The 23185-nt window shown below is 26.3% G+C and overlaps 3 protein-coding genes across 3 annotated transcripts; all 3 read right to left on the minus strand.

The window, feature by feature from the left end:
* Positions 1-5694: 5694 nt before the first annotated feature.
* LOC111294332 (feruloyl CoA ortho-hydroxylase F6H1-3-like) lies at positions 5695-7205 on the minus strand. Its single transcript, XM_022887603.2, has 2 exons — positions 6588-7205; positions 5695-6466 (listed from the first exon to the last, which is right to left on the minus strand). The coding sequence occupies exons 1-2, from the start codon at positions 7091-7093 to the stop codon at positions 5893-5895; spliced, it is 1080 nt and encodes a 359-aa protein (XP_022743338.2). The 5' UTR covers positions 7094-7205; the 3' UTR covers positions 5695-5892.
* A 9036-nt stretch (positions 7206-16241) lies between these two features.
* Positions 16242-17692, minus strand: LOC111294334 (feruloyl CoA ortho-hydroxylase F6H1-3-like). The gene is made up of 2 exons (XM_022887604.2): positions 17116-17692; positions 16242-16997 (listed from the first exon to the last, which is right to left on the minus strand). Exons 1-2 carry the CDS (start codon positions 17619-17621, stop codon positions 16424-16426), a joined length of 1080 nt encoding a protein of 359 aa, XP_022743339.2. The 5' UTR covers positions 17622-17692; the 3' UTR covers positions 16242-16423.
* Positions 17693-20026: 2334 nt separating this feature from the next.
* On the minus strand, positions 20027-21484 carry LOC111294335 (feruloyl CoA ortho-hydroxylase F6H1-3-like). The gene is made up of 2 exons (XM_022887605.2): positions 20901-21484; positions 20027-20782 (listed from the first exon to the last, which is right to left on the minus strand). Exons 1-2 carry the CDS (start codon positions 21404-21406, stop codon positions 20209-20211), a joined length of 1080 nt encoding a protein of 359 aa, XP_022743340.2. The 5' UTR covers positions 21407-21484; the 3' UTR covers positions 20027-20208.
* Positions 21485-23185: the final 1701 nt, after the last annotated feature.

The raw sequence follows: 23185 nt of genomic DNA on the forward strand, positions 1-23185 counted from the left end.
ATGAGTAAAGAAATAATTTGAGAGTTCATGCACATTATCGATGATCAAACCCTAGAAAGCTTTGATAAGTTGTTCATAAAAAATTTTCATGAATTGTTAGAAGCAATTGTAAGTAATACCGTATGTCCCATTATGAGAAATCTACATAAAATGCTTACGGTATAACTAACATTAATAACATATATATTTATTTCACCTTTATAGGTTTGGAGTGGAAGGCTTGTTAATGAAGAGGTGAAGTGTCTTTCACAAAGTCTGAACAGGATTGTGAAACGATACAAAAATTTCATCATCAATGGATTTAGATTTCACACTAAATCTTATGAGAGATTTAGAAGTACACAAAATTTAAGAGTTGTTATTACTTCATCAACTACTATTTATGCTAGTATTAGAGACACAAACCCTTTAGAGGAAAATGTTATGGCATGATTAATGACATCATTGAGTTGGATTATTATAGAAAGTGAAAAGTTGTCTTATTTTAGTATGATTGGGCTGATATGAAAGTGCAAGAGGTATTAAAAAAGATCAGTTTTAATTTATACTTCTGAATTTTTCTAGATTAATTCACATTAGACAACAACTTATCGATGAACCTTATATTTTTTTATCTCAAGTCAAACAAGTTTTTTATTCTGAAGACCCTAAAGAATTGGGTTAGTTTGTTGTTCTTCGAAACACACCTAAAGACTTATTTGATATGGGGTTAGATACCAAAGATGATGTTCAACATGAAACTGAATGTTATCCTTTTACTAAACAAAACTTGGATGAAAATATCTCCAGTACCTCTGCTCAGTGGGTCCATGAAAATGTTAATGAAGACATTTATGAATTATGATGGATCATTTATATTTTTAATTCGAGTGTTTAAGACATAATGTAATAAATGTTTGTATGTAATTAATGTTGCATTCACTATTGTATATTTATTGTATTGTAAATCTTACATTATCATTTAATTTAATTAAATCGAAATGTTCTTTATATAACGTTGGTTATGATTTCCTAACTTCTCAATGTCTTTATATATGTTCTAAACTAATATCTTTTATATATTCATTTTTATGATACAGTTAAGCTACAATGCGGATAAGTAGATTGAAAAGAACACATATAAGATATATTAGTTCAGAACTATCTGTGGTACCTGTTGATATTGGCTATGGACTGAATCTTTTGGAGGAGAATGAATGTACTATTAGTTCTAACTCAATCACTTCTAACCCTTCAACTGTTATTGGATTTGGCAATACTAGAGGTCTAAGTTTAGATAGTATCCTATCAATTGATTATGCTTTTAATTTGAATACAGGTATCATATACCCCATATTTAAAATTCGATTATAAGGATTAAAGTATCGGCATTTTACATATTGATTTTTTATTTTTTGCAGTTGATAACAATGGTTAAAGGAGGATCAAAGGTCGAACAACTTTGAAGAAATTGTTTACACTACCTCCGAATGAGCATATTGTACTGTTTGCAAACTCTGATAGGTAATCAATTGGTGAAAAGGATCAATTGTTGGCTGGATTTCTGAGCATGATTGCTCGTAATGGAATGAAATTACTTATTCATTATAAAACATGGCATAAAGTTCCAGCAGAAGTTAAGGTCGATGCTTTAAACTTTATTGAGGTATTAGTATAATTAATTACATATAAAAATATAATTATTTTACATTTGGTTTTATTGATTCAAACTTTTCTTTTTGTATTATTACAATCAAGATTTATACTTGAAACACCAACTTCATTTGTGCTTAAGTCATTGGGAAAGAAATGGAAAGACTATAAGCATAATTTAAAGAAAAAGTATTTCGATCAAAATACTACTATAGAGGCCACAATGGAAAATCTAACCCATAATGTAATTAGGTGGTAATATGAACAATTAGTTTCATTTTGGTTCTCAAGAAAATGAGAGGTACTAATTTATAACTTTTAATATTAGTTTTAAACAATAAAAGTGCTTTATGCTTTAAGTTGGTAATATTTATATTTCTATCATATACGCAATTATTTTTTATGACAGGAAATAAAACATATTGGGATTGATAGCAAAAAGCAATAGAAATATAGCCACACAAGTGGATCAAAAAGTTTTTCAAGAAAGCAAAAGGAAATAGTAAGTTTATGATATTAAACTTGTTCGAATAAATGAACTTTTTATGCCATTAAAAGGTAAAAATGCAAATTAACAATTATTGTTCTGGTTTAATAGTTTTAATAGTATCAATACATGATATTAAACTTATCCAAAGTATTGAACTTAGTTTCCACAATTGATATGTATGAAAAAGTTATTGTTTACGTCTATTTAAGACTTTTTATGCCGTTAATAGGTAACAATACTAAATTGTTGTTATTGTTCTATTTTAACAGTTTGGATAGCTTCAATACATGATATTAAACTTATCCGAATGGTTGAACTTAATTTCTACGATTGATATATGTGAAAAAGTTATCGTTTACGTCTATTTGAGACTATTTTTGCCTTTTAAAGGTAAAAATACAAATTAAACTTTTGGATGGCTTTTAACAGTTTGGATGGCTTCAATACATGATATTAAACTTGACCAAATAATTGAATTTGGTTTCCATGATCAATATGTGTGAAAGGCCAAAATGCTTTTATTGTTTATGTTTGTTTAAGACTTTTGTGTTGTTAAAGGGCAAAAATATAATTTTATGGTTATATTTGTATTTTAACAATTTAGATAGATTAAATACATGATATTAAACTTATTTGAAATTTGGAACTTGGTTGACAGGCTTGATATGCATGAATAAGTTGTGGTTGACATGTATTTAATAATAACATATGTTTTTATATAGGAGATTGAGATAGGTGACAAAATTGGATGTGTGAAACTTTTTTGCTTAACACACACAAAAAAAAGATGAATCTTACCTGAATGTTGAAACACAAGAAATTGTGGTAATTGGTTACATCTATTTTAACAGAAAGTAAGTGTATACTATTTTTAACATATTATGAAATAATCATTAAACTTGATAGTTTTATCTAATTAATTAATAAGAGAAAGCAAAAGAGAAAATGGCTGCTGAGATTTAAGTAACATTTGAGGGTTCTGTCAACATGCGAGAATTAAAAAATTAGATTTTCACAAAAATTGCTGGAAAAGAAAGGCATGGACGGGTATGAGGTCTTGGATTAGGTCCAACACCATCTACCTACTATGAACGTAGCTCTCAGTAATTTATATTTTTAGCAAGTCAATCTTCATGAAACATTTCTATATTGAGAGAGGAGTTGCAAACTATGCAACAACATTTTTCAGCAAAAAGAAACATAAAGAGAACATGAACATGCCAAAATTGAAAAAGAATGTGCTAGAATGGACCAAGAGCGTGTAAAATTTCAATAGTTGCATAATCAATTCGATCATCTTATGAATTTTGTGCAACAATAATTTTCAAGAACTAATCTCAGTGGTCCACAAACTTAGCTATTATATTTAGTAAATATTTATATTTTTATAAATATAAAAAATAGCTTATTATTAAGTGTTAAAACTTATATGATATTATTCAGTAGATTCTTGAGCACACTAATGACCAAGATGAAAAAATTCCTTTATCAAATGGCAGTCTTCCAAATCTATACAATCATCAATTTTATACATTTTAAATTTTTTGGTTAATGTACTAAAATAATCTGAATGTTATTATACTAATTATTAAACTTTGTATTAATTACATACATATTTGAACGTGAATTAAGTATTTATTAATTTCAGTTTCTGAATTTAAGTTCATTTTTATTTCTTTTAATATTTTATGTTAATGAAAATAATAAATATTAAAAGAATTTTTTTTTAAAGTAAATTTTTTAATTTCAAGGCGTTCGTGTTTAAGAATGCTGCTAAATTATAAATTTAGTAGTATTTGTACCATAAAATGTCACTAAAATTAGCGACATTCTTATCATTAAAATATCGTTAAATTAGCAGTGTTCTTATTAAAAAAATGACGCTAAATTAGCGACATTTTTATGATACAAATGCCGCTAATTTAAAGGCAATTATCCTGACAAATGCCACTTAATAGAATGGCATTTTATGATATAAATGTCACCATATTAGCGACGTTTTTCTTATATAAACGTCATTAAATTAGCGGTATTTTTCATATACAAACACCACTAAAATAGTGATGTTTTGTAAAAAAATATCACTATTTTTCTTGACAAATGTATAGTCGATATTTTTAGTGGCATTTTTTGCAAATGCCGCAAATTGTTTAGTGACGTTTATAAATGTCGTTAAACATTGAGAAAAACGCCACTAAAAATCTAAACCTCTGTAATAAATTTATTGTTTTTAAATATATCCTTTTGAAGTATATGTAAACTCCCTAATCCCTTTTAAACTCTACCAACAATGTATGACACTATGGTTGACTGCAACACTAAATTATTTAATTCAACGATAAAATATGTTTTTAATTGATTGTTGATCAAAAAAATATATAGCAATTCCTGGAAAAAGGGCTGTTTCGTTAAATTCGTATTTTATAATAAACGCCCACCGGTTTCTATTTGGGCTGATTAATTTGTTAATGTTTATCATTAGCACGCGAGTTGGAGTCCTTAGAAAGTGTTTTGGCTTCCCCAATTTAAAAATTAAAATAGTTTCCCTTCTGAGTTCCAACCACCGGTAAAAAGATTTTGACCTTTGACAAAGCATTTGCCTTATATTCAAATGGCTTAAAGTAATGCTGTATGAACCCTATACAAAATTTTTAACATGATATTTGAATTAAAAGTACATTCAATTTAGTAGCCAAACTTGTAATTTACGTGTTAATTAATTGGAAGCTTTCCTGTTGTTAATTCAAAATGTTAATGCGATCATCAATCAATAAAAATATGATATATATATATATATAGATATTTCATACGTGAGTGACACACGGTTGTTTTTTTATATAATAATGATACATGGTTATAACATAGTATTCATGTGATTGTTATGTGTCAAAATTAAAAAAAAAATTAAAAAACAATAAAACTTTTAATTTTTTAAAATCCAAAATATTAAAATAAAAACATACAAAAATAAAAAAAATATATGTTTTAACAAAATCAAAACTAATACTTAAAAAACAAAAAATAACTTCTTAAAAAATTAAAATATAAGAAAATTTTAAAAAAATTTTCAAATTACGCTGGAGATTGAACTTCATTTTTATAATAATCCATCCCTTAAAAGAGATGAATGAATCATATTACTATTTTAACTATATTTCATAGATTTTATAATTAACTACCTTAATTAATTTGTGGGGAAAAAGGTTTATTTAATTTCTTTCAACTGAAGGAATTTTTTTCACTGCGTTCTCCCATATTAACCAAAAAAGCTTATCTTGAATGATATACTATAGCATATTCTTTTTGATATACAATATATGAAGTCTAGAAAAATAGCTAGATCAAACTTAGACCTCTTTCTTTTACATACGCTAACCTAAGGGCGAAAGCAGAAACTGAATAAATGAAGCACCAAATAATAATTTCAAAGAAGACAGGAGACCATAATAATATTTTAGTGGACTCAGGCACTGTAATATAAAAGAGGTGAAAATTTTTTGAAGGACCGTGGCCCTGACTATCCCCTGTTGCTAATAAATTTGAAACTTGTTCACAAGGAGAATGGGGGGAAATAACTAAAAAGAAAACTTTCAATAAGCTTTTTTCGTTTTTTTTTGGTTTAGTACAAAATACATCTATTGCACGACGGCTAGTTTCGATGAGCATATTAACATACTTTTATGCTTGCAAATTTATTCATTTCAGCCTTTTTTTTTCCTTCAATACATAAACAAACCTATAATGGACGAAAGGAAAATATTATATCATGTTTATAATTCAGCAAATTCAACTGTTTTCTTCCCGTCGTGCGCTTTACGGAAGAAATGTTTGACGTAATCTGAATAAAGAACTTGCTTATAAATTGGTTTCTCACCGCTTTCGACCAATTCAGGCAACGGTCCAATCATATCACCAGGTCTTGGATTCACAAAAATGGGGACAGAAATTCTGTTCTTACTTCCATTGGCGACCACACGATGTTCAACGCTCCTGTACCTGCCATTGCTCAATATTTGCAATGCATCTCCAACATTGATCACAAGAGAACCCTTAATTGGAGGAACATGAATCCAGTTATCACCCTGGTTTCCTCTTACGAAGAGCCCCCCAATCTCATCTTGAAGGAGAATTGTGAGGGTCGAGACATCAGAGTGACGCCCTACTCCAACTGTAAGTTCTGGGTTTGGGCAAATGGGATAGTAGTTAAGGTTAGTCCTCGTTGAACCCATCAACAATGATTCTTTTGTTGCATCAATCTCATTAACATTTAGACCCTTCATTAGCACCTGTAATAGCTGTTTAATGACAACTTCAGACTTCCTCATGTAATCTAGCACTTGCTCCCTGAAAAAAAAAAAAAACAGGTGATCAATCAATATATAAATTTGTTAGCAGATTCTGTGCATGTCAAGATGTTTTATGTTTGCAAGAAAATATAAACAGTAATTGGACTCGTTGTTTATACTTGCAGACAGGAGGCCAAAATGCAGAAGCCTCTTCTTCGGAGACGTAAAACATGCTAAGGTAATCTTTCCACTCGAGAGCCTTCTCTGCTTGAGGGCTAAAACTTGTGCCAAACCTCACATTGTTTGAAGATGAATGTTCCTTGGAATACTTATTTTTTTCCTCTGCTGGCAGCCCAAAGAAGCTGTAAGTCGCCTCTTTAACATTCTCCAGCACTTCAACAGGCACAGCATGGTTGACAATCTGGAAGAACCCCCATTTAGAAGCAGCATCACAAATTGATCTCGCCACTTGGGGGTCTTCCCAATTTGACATGTCAATGATGGGAATGGATTCTTGGGCTATGATGTTGGTCATGCACATCCTTTCTTCCAAAGGTTGGATATATTGCTTAGGGAGGGCTTTGAGACCCACTTCAGACAAGCCCTTCACTCCATTACCTTGGTTAATAACGAAATCAATCAAAGCTGAGGGATCACTGAATGGTTGAGCAAGTGTTGGAGCCATTGTTTAGACTAATTTAAGAGAGATCAGGTGTTGTTTTTGGCAGAGGATAGAGCTTGAAGAGTGAGTGCTACAATAGCTTATAGTACTAGTGTCCGGTGCTGCTAGCTTTCAATTTACAGCTATTTATAGAGAATTTTGTCTAAGGTCGAAAGCAGCCATGCCGAATTTTTGTCTTATAAAAATGTTTGCCTCACCAACCCAACCAATCCTGGCGGGAAAATGCATGTACAATTGAGCATCATTTTGAGTCCAAAATGGTAGGCTGAATTACGTGGGCATTCCATTCTGATCATCTTTGGCACGTTTACGTGACTTAATAGTGGTTTCCTAGCACTTCCGTATCTCCTTAACTTTGCACACCCATTTTCCCCTACGTATCAAAGTTCGTTCACAACCCCCATCTTTACTCAATTGTGAATTTAAACTTACTTTTTTTTTTTAAATTGTTGATAATAATAATAATAATAATAATAATAATAATAATAATAATAATAATAATAATAATAATAATAAGCTTTTTTTATTACTATTTTTGTTGGTTTGTTAAATGCTTTGAAGAATTCATATAAACGAAAAGATCACTATATTGAATTAAGTGGATATTCTTAATTAAAAATCTAATTTCATTGGTCTATGCTATTTTATTTTTTCTAACCTATATGTCATCAGTGCTTTTGGAGGTTTGATTTTTTCTTTCTTTTAATCAAGATTTTTACAAAGTGTTTTTTTTTTGACAAAAAAAATTTACTTTAAGATAATATTGTAAAAAATTATTGACAAATTACTTGTCATTGGTTCAAGTTAATTCCAATTTGCTTAAAAAATTATTAATTAGTTTTTATAACTGCATCTTATTCGAGAAGTCACATAATTTATCCCATCTTTTGTTTATTTCTCTATCATTTCATATGTAGCGTTAATGATTCTCACATTGCACAAAGTTTAACCGAACTTTGACTTTTATTAAATTTTTTTTTTTTTACGAAATTACTCGTGGCCTAAAAAATGAGTGTTACAGTTAAGGGTAACAAAAAAAAAAGGAAGGATGACTTTTCGAATTGATGGTTTCCTAGTACTTTCATATCTCTTTAATTTTGCCGACGCACTTTCCCTTTCTTATAAAAGTTCGTTCACAACGCCCATCTCAATCTCTATCTTCAATTTATTCAAACCTCAGCTTCTTACACAATTGAAATTCCATCCAATATATCTAATAACTAGTTTTTTTTATCCGTGCCATGCACGGAGTTTTTTATTATATTTTTTATAATTTAAAATTTTAATTTATATTAATTTTAATAGTATATATAAATAAATAAAAATAATCATAACCATTTATAATTTGTAGTTTAAAATTTAAAAAAATTATCGATATATAAATTATTATGAAAGAATCTAAAAAGCATTATGAAAGTTTTAGATTATGAAAGTAAAATTATATACAAATATCAATGAGAAAGTTAATCTTTTATTCACATTTTAGCATAAAAACTAAGATTTACACATATAATATATCATGAAAGATTTTTTCATATTTAAATTTGAAACTTTATCTTGTCAAACTTTTATGACGAAAAAAATATTGATTGTGAGAAAAAATCATAAATATATATTTAATAATTATTTAATTTAAAAAAATCTAAATTTTTAAAAATTTAGTTTATCCAAGTTTAATTTTAAATTAAGATAAAAGAAGATAGTATAATTTTAAATTTAGATATGTGTGTAATTTTGAATTAAGATAAAATATTTTTTTATTTTAAATTATAAAAAATAAAAAAAACATTTGACAAATAACTGTGATTCAACAATAAATTTTATTTATTTAAATTTATATGAATATTAATTTAGATGGTGTATAATTTTTGTATGATTTTTAAGATTTAAGAATTTAACCTTTAAAAACTATTTGAATTCGATAAGAGTAAAATATGAGAAGATATATTTTATTCTATTTAAATTAAGATAAATCTTATATATTTGGAAAGATTTTGATAAATGTAAATTTTGAAACTTTAACATTTTTAAAAATTAAATAATTGATTTAATAAATTTATTTTAAAATATCTTACGTATTAATAATATAGGTTGTCTACCTAAACATTCATATAAGCAAATCTTATCAAATTTTTATGTATGTTGTAATATAATATTATATATGATTTGTCAAATTATACCCTTTAGATTTTGTCTCAAATCTCTTTATCAAATTTCCTTTCAATCCAACGATGCCGTACAAAATTTTCTCTCATTTTTTCACTCAATTAAAAATTTAAACTTATACTATTTCTTTCGTCTACTATTTTTAAAATTATTGTTAATAATAATTATTATTATTGTTGTTGTCGAATGCTTTGAAGAACTCAAAGAAACGAAAAGATCGCCAGATTGAATTAACATTAGATATCCTTAATTGAAAATCTAATTTCACTGGCCTACGCTGTTTTATTTTTTCAAACGTATATGTCAGAGCTTTTGAAGATTTCTTTTTCTTTTTTTTTAAGTCTTTACTTGATTTTTACGAAGTGTTTTTTGACAAAAAAATGTTTTATTGCAAAGAAAATTGACAAATTACTTGTCATTGGCTCAAGTCAATTCCAATTTGCTTAAAAAATTATTATTATTAATTTTTAATTGCATCTAATTGGAGAAGTAACATAAGTTATCACATAAGTTATACTCTATCACCTCATATATAGTGCTGTGATTTTGAATTTGCACAAAGTTTAAAAATTTTGAAATTAAATTTTGACTTTCATTGGTTATAATTTTTTTTCGTAATTAATCTTGGCTTAAAAAAATGAGTGTTTAAGGTTAAAGGTAATAAAGAAAAATAAGAATGATTTTTCTATAATTTTCAAAAGAAATATTATTTTGAGATATTATTAAAGGTATGCAAATAAAAAAATATTTATTAAACGAAAGAAGTAATAATTTATTATTTTTTAAATATATCCTTTTGAAGTATACGGAAACTCTGTAATCCCTTTTTCAATTGTTGTAATTTTTTCTAGCCCAAATGATGTCAGATTTACAAATAATAAATAAAAACCCTTAGAAGTTGAACTTCAATTATATCACCTACCATTGTGGAAATCAAGTACCTTCTCCAAGTTGAAAGTTTTTGTTTTTAAATTCAATCTAAAAATTTTAAACATAAAGTAATGCTCTTTTATTTGATTATTCAATAGATTCGCAAGTTAGAATTGACTATACATAAAGAGTTTGTAAATGAAGACTTTGGCAATTAGAGCTTTACAAATTAAGGTTTTGTTTTTCTATGTTTGTGATGAAATCAAAATCATGACTAGAATGAAGAATACATATGTTGCTTGTATATTAAACTGAGTGCTTAGACATGTTCAATGGACGAGAATATTTTATTAATTAATTTTTTGGGCTGATTTTTATTTTGTAAAAAAATAATTCTAAGGCTGAATTGTTAATATTGAACAATATATATCTTCAAGTGTTGTTTCGTCGAACATTAATTCAAGTCTTAAGATCTATGTGCGCACATTGATTTCAGTGGCTGGTTTCTTAATGGTAAAGTTAACATGTGTCATGCATGTTGATTAAGTCTTAATTTAAAAGTATTTTCCTCTTGACCTTTTTATAAAAAGAAAATGTAGTTCCCATTTTACCGCTATTCTAAGGATATTGACCATATCACATGGGGTATCTATGCTATTATTAAAATTCTAAATGAATTTCATATTATAAAGGTTAAAAGTTTTTGTGGTTCTTAAATTTTGAGTTAAATTTTTTTTTAATTTTTAATTTTTAAAAAGTTTTAGTTAAATTTTTAATTATTTAAAGCTATTTTATTTTGATCATTTTATTTATTAAATCATCTAAATTACTGGTAAGTGCTAACTGATAGCACGTAGATTATGTGGATTGGCATATTTAATAGCAAATGGAGGAACTAAAATAGAATTTTTCTCTAAATTTAAGACTAATGATGTTATTATCTCAAATTTTTTATATTTCAATATATTTTATAAAATATTAAATTTAAAATAATATTTTTAGATTTTTATTGTAAAATAATTTATTAGTTAAGTATTTTTGTTTTTACTAGAAAATAGATTTTCAAAAATTAAAATTAAGTTAAAATTTTCAAAATCTTTTTATGGTAAATTCATTATCATTTTAAATAATTAAGTAAAAATTTTTATATCAATCTAAAAAATTAAATAAACGATTCCATATTGTTTTAAAAAATTAACTAAAATTTTTTTTATATATTCTTTATTAAAATTTCATATTTATAAAAAATCAAAAAGGTAATATAAACGGCCCTTAACGTTGTTCAATCCGGTAAGGAAAATAAATTGGATTACTGAAAATAATATTTTTATTTTCTCTAAATATAAATCATATACTTTAATTTTTTTTAATTTATAGAATTAAAAAATAGGATTTCAAATTTTTAAACTTAATTTTCTAAAATCTATTTTATTTTATAAATATTATTCTATTGACAAATCATATCATAAGAAAAAATAAAAAATTATTTTAAATCTATTCTTCATTAAAATTTCATATTTATAAAAAGTAAAAAATGGACAATCTAAACGGACTTTAACGTTGCTTATCTAGTAAGGGAAAGAAATCAATTTACTGAAAATAATATTTTTATTTTACCTAAATATAAAACTTTTACTTAATTTTTTAAAATTGTGTAGAATTTTTTACAAAAAATTTTGAATTTTTAACTTAATTTTAATTTTTAAAAATATATTTTCTCAAAAAAAAATTTTATTTTACTAATAAATCATATCATAAGAAAAAAATAAAAATTATTTTAAATTATAATATTTTAAAATATATATTTAAAATGTAAAAATATTTTTAATTAATTTGAATTTTAAAAATAAAAATATTTTTCTGTATTTACTTTTATTTTTATTTTTACTTTTTTCCTTCTTTGTAAAATCTATTTTATAAAATATATTTGAAAAAGGAATAACAAAAGATATTTAATATTTTAATAAAAATAAATTTTTTTGGATTGAAAATAATATTTTATATTATGATTTTTGTGTAAAATAATATTTTTACTATAAAGTAGATTTTTTATTTTTAAAATGATATGTAATTTTTTAAAAAGAATTTTAAAATTTTAAAATTAATTTTATTGTTGAAAATCTATTTTTTAAATTATTTAATTAATAAATTTATTACAATAAAATCTAAAAATATTATTTTAAATTTAATATTTTATAAAATATTTTTGAATTATAGAAAATTTTAAGATAATAATATCCTTGATACTTAAACTTTGAATGAATTCTATTGTGGTTCTTTTTCTAGTATGTGAGATTATAGTTGATTTTATTCACGTGGTGTCAATTGACGTTTATTATCCATTTAGATTGTTTCATAGACGAAATAACCAAAATATGATAATTTTGGACAATTTAGAATTTAATTAAAATTTTTTAAAATTGAAGGACTAAAATAGAATTTGACTTAAAGTTTAGGGACATAGGTGTTTTAACTCTAAATATTATTAAAATTATGAATGAATTTAATATCATAAATCAAGTAACATAAATTTAGTTAAAAAATTATTAAGAAAAATATTAATATAGTATAACTTCTCCTTTGAATTTTTTTTTTTAAATGCACACATGATATGTGTGTCAAGTTTTAAATGTTACATAATAAGCATATACATTAATTATTATTGCTTAAAATATTAGTAATTTTTTACTATTAATATTTAATATTGAATAAGAAAAGTATTAAAAAATTGTTCAAAGCTAATTGGGCATTCTTACATATATAAGGGGAAAAAGCAAATAAAATAATTACAATTAATTAATATTTTCCATCTTAAGAAAATCTTTTGAATATTATAAAAGAATAATTTAATTCTGTCCCCTAACACTGAAAATTTTCTTTTTTTTCTTTTTTTTCTTTCTATAAAATTACTTATTTTTTAAAAAAATTGTAAAAAGCTTTTCTTGATCACATTTGGTTTTCAAAATAAAATAAGGTGGGCATGAAATATATATTTATTTCCCTCTTGTACTACATAAAAAAAGGAATATAATAGCTAGGAATATGTATTGAATAAAATCTCAAGATTTCGTTTGTCAAGCTGAAATAGAATAGAAATGTTATTTAGATATTAGAGTGGTAAAAGTTAGTGAAGGAAATAAATATATATATAAAGTAATACCATTTTCTTTCAATCTAAAGTAATAAAAAATTATTTATATAAATTCAAACAAAATTAAGATTTTCTAAAAAGAGAAATTATAGTTATAATTTAGTATTATATTTTATTTTAAAAATTAAATTAAAAAAACAAACTAATAGATCAAAATATAACTGAATAAATATAATATAAAATTAAACAAAATCCTAAGATTTCATAACTTCTTTTTTACCATCAATTTAGTACTTTTTTTTGGGGTCAAAGAATATTAGTAGTTGATACGGCTTAAATGTTTCAGATTACATAAGCAGAAATTGATATTTTTGTCTCCTGTAAAACCTCAGAAGCAATTGAGCAAGTTGTGAGTCAACAATTACCTTTTTCCAGGCTGCGACCAATTTTGGTCTCTCTTCCTCTGCTTTCAAGCTCGATCACGGTCCGTTTCAAAGCCGCGGTTTTGGAAAATTTAGCCTAGGTTTGAATTTTATCGTATTTTTTATAAAAAAAATAAATTTTTTGGATTAAAAATAATATGTTATATTATAATTTCTGTGTAAAATAATATTTTTAATAAAAAATAAAATTTTTATTTTTAAATGATATGTAACTTTTTAAAAAAGATTTTAAAATTTTAAAATAAAATTTATTGTTGAAAATTTTTTTAATTAATTTATTAAATTATATTATAACACAATATAAAAATATTATTTTAAATTTAATATTTTATTAAATATTTTTGTATTATAAAAAAATTTAAGATAATAACATCCTTGATCCCTAAACTTTGAACGAATTTTATTGTATTTCTTTTTTTGTCATTTGAGATGCTAGTTGACATCATCCACGTGATGTCAACTGATGTTTTTCATCAATTTAGATGATTTCATATATAAAATGATCATAATATGATATTTTTTACAATTCAAAATTTAATTAAAGTTTTTTAAAATTAAAAAATTAAAATAGAATTTGACTTAAAATTTAAAGGCATCAGTGCTATTAACTCTAAATATTATTAAAATTATGAATGAATTTAGTAAACATAACTTTAGTTAAAAAATTATTAAAAATATTAGTATAATATAACTTCTCTTTAGAAATTTTTTTTAAGAAATGCACAGTGTGTGTGCCAAATTTTAATATATATTACATAATAAGTCTGCATATTAATTATTATTGCTTAAAATATTAGTAATTTTTTATAATTAATATTTAATATTGATTAAGAAAAGTACTAAAAAATTGTTCAAAGCAAATTGGCCATTCTTACATATATAAGGGGAAAAAGCAAATAAAATAATTACAATTAATTAATATTTTTCATCTAAAGAAAATCTTTTGAATATTATAAAAGAATAATTTAATTGTATCCCCTAACTCACTTAAAAGTTGATTTTTTTCTTTTTTCTTTTTTTTTTGTTCTTTCTATAAAATTGCTGATATTTTAGAAACTTGTAAAAAGCTTTTCTTGATCACATTTGGTTTTCAAAATAAAATAAGGTGGGCATGAAATATATATTTATTTCCCTCTTGTACTAAATAAATATATATATATAAATTAATACCACTTTCTTTCAATCTAAAGTAATAAAAATTTATTTATAAAATTCAAATAAAATTAAGATTTTTTAGAAAGAGAAATTATAGTTATAGTTAAGTATTATATTTTATTATAAAAATTAAATTAAACAAACAAACTAATAGATCAATATATAACGGAATAAATTTAACATAAAATTAAAAAAATCCTATGATTTCATAATTTCTTTTTTACCATCAAGATAAAGCCTCATATACTATTAAGAATATTTAGTAGTTTTCTGTTTTTTTTTTTTCTGTGAAAGAATATCAATAGTTGATACGGCTTAAATGTTTCAAATTACATAAGCAGAAATTGAGCGAGTTGTGAGTCAACAATAACCTTTTTCAAGGCTGCGAGCAATTTTGGTCTGTCCCTTCCTCTGCTTTCAATCTCAATCATGGATCTTTTCAAAGCCATTGTTTTGGAAAATTTAGCCTAGGTTTGAATTCTATTTTATTTTTTGTGTCACAATTGAGTTTATTATATCATTAATTGAATATAAATATTAATTACATTGAGATTTATTTAATATAAATTTTTTATTAAATTTTTTTCAATCACAATTCAATATTTTTTTTCAATCATATTTACGATAATTTTTATTATTATTTCTAATTTTATTAGAATTAATCTCATCCCACATCCAAATAGAATCTTGTCTACTCTATTATTTAAATGTTGCATAATTTTCTTTGTATGATTGCAACATTATTTATATATTTACATACATTTGAAGAAGTCTAAAATACCATAACAAATTACTTATATAAAAACTAAAACTAATAAAGTTCATATTAATTAAAATTTGTTTTGTGTACAAAATATATCAAATTAATATAAAGTTTATTTCTTTTAACTATAATATAAATTAAAAAATTCAATGTAAATTATAATCTTTTTATTTATAGAATATAGAAATTAATTTAATGAATGACTTTCAATAAAATTAGAATTCTTATTTATAAATTGAGTGAATCTTGTATTATTTATAAATAAAAATATACTTAACAAATATAAATATCGCTTTCGTAAATAAAAATATAGATGTGGAAATAACTAAAACTAATAAAGTGCATTAACAGGTTGAATTAAATTTATAAAATGCACTAATATCATTTTTGTCAACCAACATGGGTGCTTTTATATATATATTATACTTAATATATATGATTTGAATTTTCAAAATTAATTAATGTAAAAATAAAAAATGGGGTACCTGTATTAAACACATACGTAAGCCGTATACTATTCAGAATCCATGTATTGAATTTTCATATCTTTTTGGTTATTTTCATTTAAAAAAAAAAAGAAACAGCTTTCATAAGGAGACTATAGGTAGTACAAAAAATAGGAGATTATTGGTAATATATTTGAAAATTATTAGCAAGGAGAAGTGGAGAAAGAACAATAAAACAAGTGATTTCAGTGTTGCACAAGATACATATTTTTGCACGGAATGGCTAGCTTTTCTAATATCCTGAAGCATATTATAAGCTTTTATGCTAACAGTTTATTCTTATCAGCCATTTTCCCATCAAATAAATCTACAATAGCTTACAACATTTGGATGAGATGTTTATAATTCAGCAAATTCAACTGTTTTCTTCCCATCATGTGCCTTGCGGAAGAAATGCTTGACGTAATCTGAGTAAAGAACTTGTTTATAAATTGGTTTCTCACCACTTGCAACCAATTCAGGCAATGGTCCAATCATATCACCAGGTCTTGGATTCACAAAAATAGGGACAGAAATTCTGTTCTTACTTCCATTGGCGACCACACGATGCTCAACGCTCCTGTACCTGCCATTGCTCAATATTTGCAATGCATCTCCAACATTGATCACAAGTGATCCCTTAATTGGAGGAACATGGATCCAGTCATCACCCTGGTTTCCTCTTACGAAAAGTCCCCCAATCTCATCTTGAAGGAGAATTGTGAGGGTCGAGACATCAGAGTGACGCCCTACTCCCACTGTAAGCTCTGGGTTTGGGCAAATGGGATAGTAGTTAAGATTGGTCCTCATTGAACCCATCAACAATGATTTTTTTGTTTCATCAACCTCATCCACATTTAGACCCTTCATTAGCACCTGTAACAGCTGTTTAATGACAACTTCAGACTTCTTCATGTAATCTAGTACTTGCTCCCTGGAAAAAATAAAGAGGTGATCAATTAATATATATTTCTTTAGCTAATTGTGTGCATGTCATGAGGATGTTTTATGGTGCAAGAAAATCTAACAAGTAGTTGGAATCTTTGTTATACCTGCAGACAGGAGGCCACAGTGCAGAAGCCTCTTCTTCAGAGACATAAAACAAACTAAGGTAATCTTTCCACTCGAGAGCCTTCTCTGCTTGAGGGGTAAAACTTGTGCCAAACCTCACATTATTTGAAGTTGAATGCTCCTTGGAATACTTATTTTTAAGCTCAGCGGGTAGCCCAAAGAACCTATAAGTAGCATCTTTAACATTCTCTAGCACTTCAACAGGCACAGCATGGTTAACAATCTGGAAGAACCCCCATTTTGATGCGGCATCACAAATTGATTTCGCCACTTGAGGGTCTTCCCATTTTGACATATCAATGATGGGAATGGATTCTTCGGCCAGGATGTTAGTCATGCACATCCTTTCCTCCAAAGGTTGGATATATTGCTTGGGGAGGGCTTTGAGACCTATTTCAGATAATCCCTTCACTCCATTACCTTGGTTAATAACGAAATCAATGAGAGCTGAGGAATCACTGAATGGTTCAGCAAGTGTAGGAGCCATTGGCCTGAGGAATTTGAGTTAAAGAGCGAGGTGTTATTTTTTATAGAGCTTTGAAAAGTGCTACAAAAGAAGGCAGTGGTGGAGCTAGCTTTCAATGCACAGCTATTTATATACAAAATTTTCTTACTTTGAAAATGGCGCAGGCTCACCAACCCGTGTACTAATCCTTGCACGAAATTTCCACCTTCCTTGTTGTGCGCTAAGCCTAATGGTAATAGCTGCATCACCTTAAAAATTTTCAGTCCAAATTGGTAGGCAGAGTTCATAGCGGCTCACTTTTGGAATTTCCTCACCCTTTTTCCACTTTAGTCTGCACTTTCCTATGACTTTCTTCGTCTTCAATTTTGCTATGCGCTTTTCCAAAAAAATAACTTAAAAAATCATTTTTACTTGTCTTGCCAAAATTTTCTATGCTCTTTTTCAAAAAACCCAACAAAGCAGGACCAAAAGTAATTACTATTTCAAATCTTTCTTAAGCAGTCATAAAAATTGAAAACCACCCCACATCAATCCCCACCGCAACTTTATCTAAATAAACCTTGGTTTTTCATATGTAGACATCTATTTCTTTCATTTTTGTTTTCATCTTCGACAATCCAATTTATCTTCTAACTCTAATTTGTAAAATAACATTTTTAATTGTCTCCTCAAATCTTGACCAAATTAAATTATATTCTTTTCAAATTTTCTCTCTTTCTCATTCTTAATTTCTTTTTTTTTTTTTACCAAAAGATAATATAAGTAATTAAAATTGAAGCGGTATATCTTGCATTATCAACTTAGTTTTTCTATTTTTCTTATAAAATTACAATTTTAATAAAAATATTTAACATGCACCCAGAGTAAAAAAAAAAACCAACAAACAAATAAATAAAAAGTCTTTATTCGGATAAATCAAAACAAATCATTATCATAAAATAATTAATTAATATTGGCAATTCCATGAAGCTATGTCAATTGACAAAATGTTTCAATATATGAATATTACGAATATGAAAATAATTAAATCCGTCTCCACTCGATAATTTTTTTCATCACTGAGATGCAAGAAGTAAAGTGTACCCTTAATTAATTTCCCCTTTCAACTAGCAAGAATTCTAACATTAAATTAAAAAAGTGACTCAACCAACAACTTGTTTATTAATTGGGATAACAAGCATTATCATAAATGCTTATGTTACCCATGGTAATTTGGTAGCTTATGTAATTTGAGTCGTTGAGGTGTAAATTACTTTGGGTTTCTGTATTTAAGATGGATATTTAATTTAAAGGAGAAATAATTAGTGTCTAACGACATTAATTAGGAGATATTGAAAGGAAGAAGTATATAATTAATGCATTGCTTTTATTAAATTTATATAGCAAAATCAATGCATTAAATGCAGAATTTTTCTTTAAATGATATTTTAATTATTCTTAATTAATGTTTATAAACATCCATTAATCTGACTTTTTTAAGCCTAGTTTTGAATTCTATTTTATTTTTTATATGGTATGATTGAGTTTATTACATCATTAATTGAATATAAATGTTAGAGATTTATTTAATATAAATTTTTTATTAAATTTTTTTCGATCACAGTTACAATATTTTTTTCAATCATAATTACGATAATTTTTATTTTTTTTTTTAATTTTATCAAAATTAATCTCGTTGCATATCCAAATAGAATTTTAATCTACTCTATTATTTAAATGTTGCATAGTTTTCTTTGTATGATTGCAACATTATTTATATATTTACATACATTTGAAGAAGTCTAAAATACCATAACAAATTACTTATATAAAAACTAAAACTAATAAAGTTCATATTAATTAAAATTTGTTTTGTGTACAAAATATATCAAATTAATATAAAGTTTATTTCTTTTAACTATAATATAAATTAAAAAATTCAATGTAAATTATAATCTTTTTATTTATAGAATATAGAAATTAATTTAATGAATGACTTTCAATAAAATTAGAATTCTTATTTATAAATTGAATGAATCTTGTATTATTTATAAATAAAAATATACTTAACAAATATAAATATTGCTTTCATAAATAAAAATATAGATGTGGAAATAACTAAAACTAATAAAGTGCATTAACATGTTGAATTAAATTTATGAAATGCACTAATATCATTTTTGTCAACCAACATGTATATATATTATACTTAATATATATGATTTGAATTTTCAAAATTAATTAATGTAAAAATAAAAAAATGGGGTACCTGTATTAAACACATACGTAAGCCGTATACTATTCAGAATCCATGTATTGAATTTTCATATCTTTTTGGTTATTTTCATTTAAAAAAAAAAAGAAGCAGCTTTCATAAGGAGACTATAGGTAGTACAAAAAATAGAAGATTATTGGTAATATATTTGAAAATTATTAGCAAGGAGAAGTGGAGAAAGAACAATAAAACAAGTGATTTCAGTGTCGTACAAGATACATATTTTTGCACAGAATGGCTAGCTTTTCTAATATCCTGAAGCATATTATAAGCTTTTATGCTAACAGTTTATTCTTATCAGCCATTTTCCCATCAAATAAATCTACAATAGCTTACAATATTTGGATGAGATGTTTATAATTCAGCAAATTCAACTGTTTTCTTCCCATCATGTGCCTTGCGGAAGAAATGCTTGACGTAATCTGAGTAAAGAACTTGTTTATAAATTGGTTTCTCACCACTTGCAACCAATTCAGGCAATGGTCCAATCATATCACCAGGTCTTGGATTCACAAAAATGGGGACAGAAATTCTGTTCTTACTTCCATTGGCGACCACACGATGCTCAACGCTCCTGTACCTGCCATTGCTCAATATTTGCAATGCATCTCCAACATTGATCACAAGTGATCCCTTAATTGGAGGAACATGGATCCAGTCATCACCCTGGTTTCCTCTTACGAAAAGCCCCCCAATCTCATCTTGAAGGAGAATTGTGAGGGTCGAGACATCAGAGTGACGCCCTACTCCCACTGTAAGTTCTGGGTTTGGGCAAATGGGATAGTAGTTAAGATTGGTCCTCATTGAACCCATCAACAATGATTTTTTTGTTTCATCAACCTCATCCACATTTAGACCCTTCATTAGCACCTGTAACAGCTGTTTAATGACAACTTCAGACTTCTTCATGTAATCTAGTACCTGCTCCCTGGAAAAAATAAAGAGGTGATCAATTAATAAATATTTCTTTAGCTAATTGTGTGCATGTCATGAGGATGTTTTATGGTGCAAGAAAATCTAACAAGTAGTTGGAATCTTTGTTATACCTGCAGACAGGAGGCCACAGTGCAGAAGCCTCTTCTTCAGAGACATAAAACAAACTAAGGTAATCTTTCCACTCGAGAGCCTTCTCTGCTTGAGGGGTAAAACTTGTGCCAAACCTCACATTATTTGAAGTTGAATGCTCCTTGGAATACTTATTTTTAAGCTCAGCCGGTAGCCCAAAGAACCTATAAGTAGCATCTTTAACATTCTCTAGCACTTCAACAGGCACAGCATGGTTAACAATCTGGAAGAACCCCCATTTTGATGCGGCATCACAAATTGATTTCGCCACTTGGGGGTCTTCCCATTTTGACATATCAATGATGGGAATGGATTCTTGGGCCAGGATATTAGTCATGCACATCCTTTCCTCCAAAGGTTGGATATATTGCTTGGGGAGGGCTTTGAGACCCATTTCAGATAATCCCTTCACTCCATTACCTTGGTTAATAACGAAATCAATGAGAGCTGAGGAATCACTGAATGGTTCAGCAAGTGTAGGAGCCATTGGCCTGAGGAATTTGAGTTAAAGAGCGAGGTGTTATTTTTTATAGAGCTTTGAAAAGTGCTACAAGAGAAGGCAGTGGTGCAGCTGGCTTTCAATGCACAGCTATTTATATACAAAATTCTCTTACTTTGAAAGTGGTGCAGGCTCACCAACCCTTGTACTAATCCTTGCACAAAATTTTCAGTCCAAATTGGCAGGCAGAGTTCATAGCTGCTGATTTTTGGAATTTCCTCACCCTTTTTCCACTTTAATCTGCACTTTCTTATGACTTTCGTCGTCTCTTTAATTTGTATGCGCTTTTTCAAAAAAAATCACTTAAAAAATCATTTACTTGTCTTGCCGAAATTTTCTATGCTTTTTTTCAAAAAACCCAACAAAGCAGGACCAAAAGTAATTACTATTTCAAATCTTTCTTAAGCAGTCATAAAAATTGAAAACCCCACATCAATCCCCACCGCAACTTTATCTAAATAAACCTTGGTTTTTCATATGTAGACATCTATTTCTTTCATTTTTGTTTTCATCTTCGACAATCCAATTTGTCTTCTAACTCTAATTTGTAAAATAACATTTTTAATTGTCTCCTCAAATCTTGACCAAATTAAATTATATTCTTTAAATTTTCTCTCTTTCCCATTCTTAATTTCTTTTTTTTTTTAATCAAAAAATAATATAAGTAATTAAAATTGAAGAATGTAGAAATAACCTTATATCTTGCATAATCAGTTTAGTTCCTCTATTTTTCTTATAAAATTACAATTTTAATAAAAATATTTAACATGCACCCAAAGTAGAAAAAAAACCAACAAATAAATAAATAAAAAGTCTTTATTCGGATAAATCAAAACAAATCATTATCATAAAATAATTAATTAATATTGGCGATTCCATGAAGCTATGTCAATTGACAAAATGTTTCAATATATGAATATTACGAATATGAAAATAATTAAATCCGTCTCCACTTGATAATTTTTTTAATCGCTGAGATGCAAGAAGTAAAGCGTACCCTTAATTAATTTCCCCTTTTAACTTGCAAGAATTCTAATAATAAATTAAAAAAGGGACTCAACCAACAACTTGTTTATTAATTGGGATAACAAGCATTATCATAAATGCTTATCTTACTCACGGCAATTTGGTAGCTTATGTAATTTGAGTCGTTGAGGTGTAAATTACTTTGGGTTTCTGTATTTAAGATGGATATTTAATTTAAAGGAGAAATAATTAGTGTCTAACGGCATTAATTAGGAGATATTGAAAGGAAGAAGTATATAATTAATGCATTGCTTTTATTAAATTTATATAGCAAAATCAATGCATTAAATGCAGAATTTTTCTTTAAATGATATTTTAATTATTCTTAATTAATGTTTATAAACATCCATTAATCTGACTTTTTTAAGATTAATTTTGTTAATTTTTTATTTTTTAAAAAAATAAAAAGAAATTTTACTTAAAAAGAATAGAATTAGTATGTAGAATTCTAAGAAACAAAGGAAGAAGATATATTTATATATATATATATATATCAACGTCAAGAATTAATCTATAATAATACTGGACAAGAAATATTAAAGTGATAATAAAATAAATTTTATATCAATTAAATAAGATATTTTAAACACATAAATATAATAAAAAATTATTTATTGTTAATTAATTTTAAATCGAATCCGATTAAAAAGTTTCAAGTTCTTTAATTTATTTTGACATATTTTAAACTTGGATTTTTTTTTTCAAAAGAATATTACATAAATCTTCCCTATCACATCAATC

The sequence above is a fragment of the Durio zibethinus genome, chromosome 14 (assembly GCF_047325235.1).
Source record: "Durio zibethinus cultivar Kanyao isolate XHJ-2024 chromosome 14, ASM4732523v1, whole genome shotgun sequence".
In the NCBI taxonomy this organism is placed as follows: domain Eukaryota; kingdom Viridiplantae; phylum Streptophyta; class Magnoliopsida; order Malvales; family Malvaceae; genus Durio; species Durio zibethinus.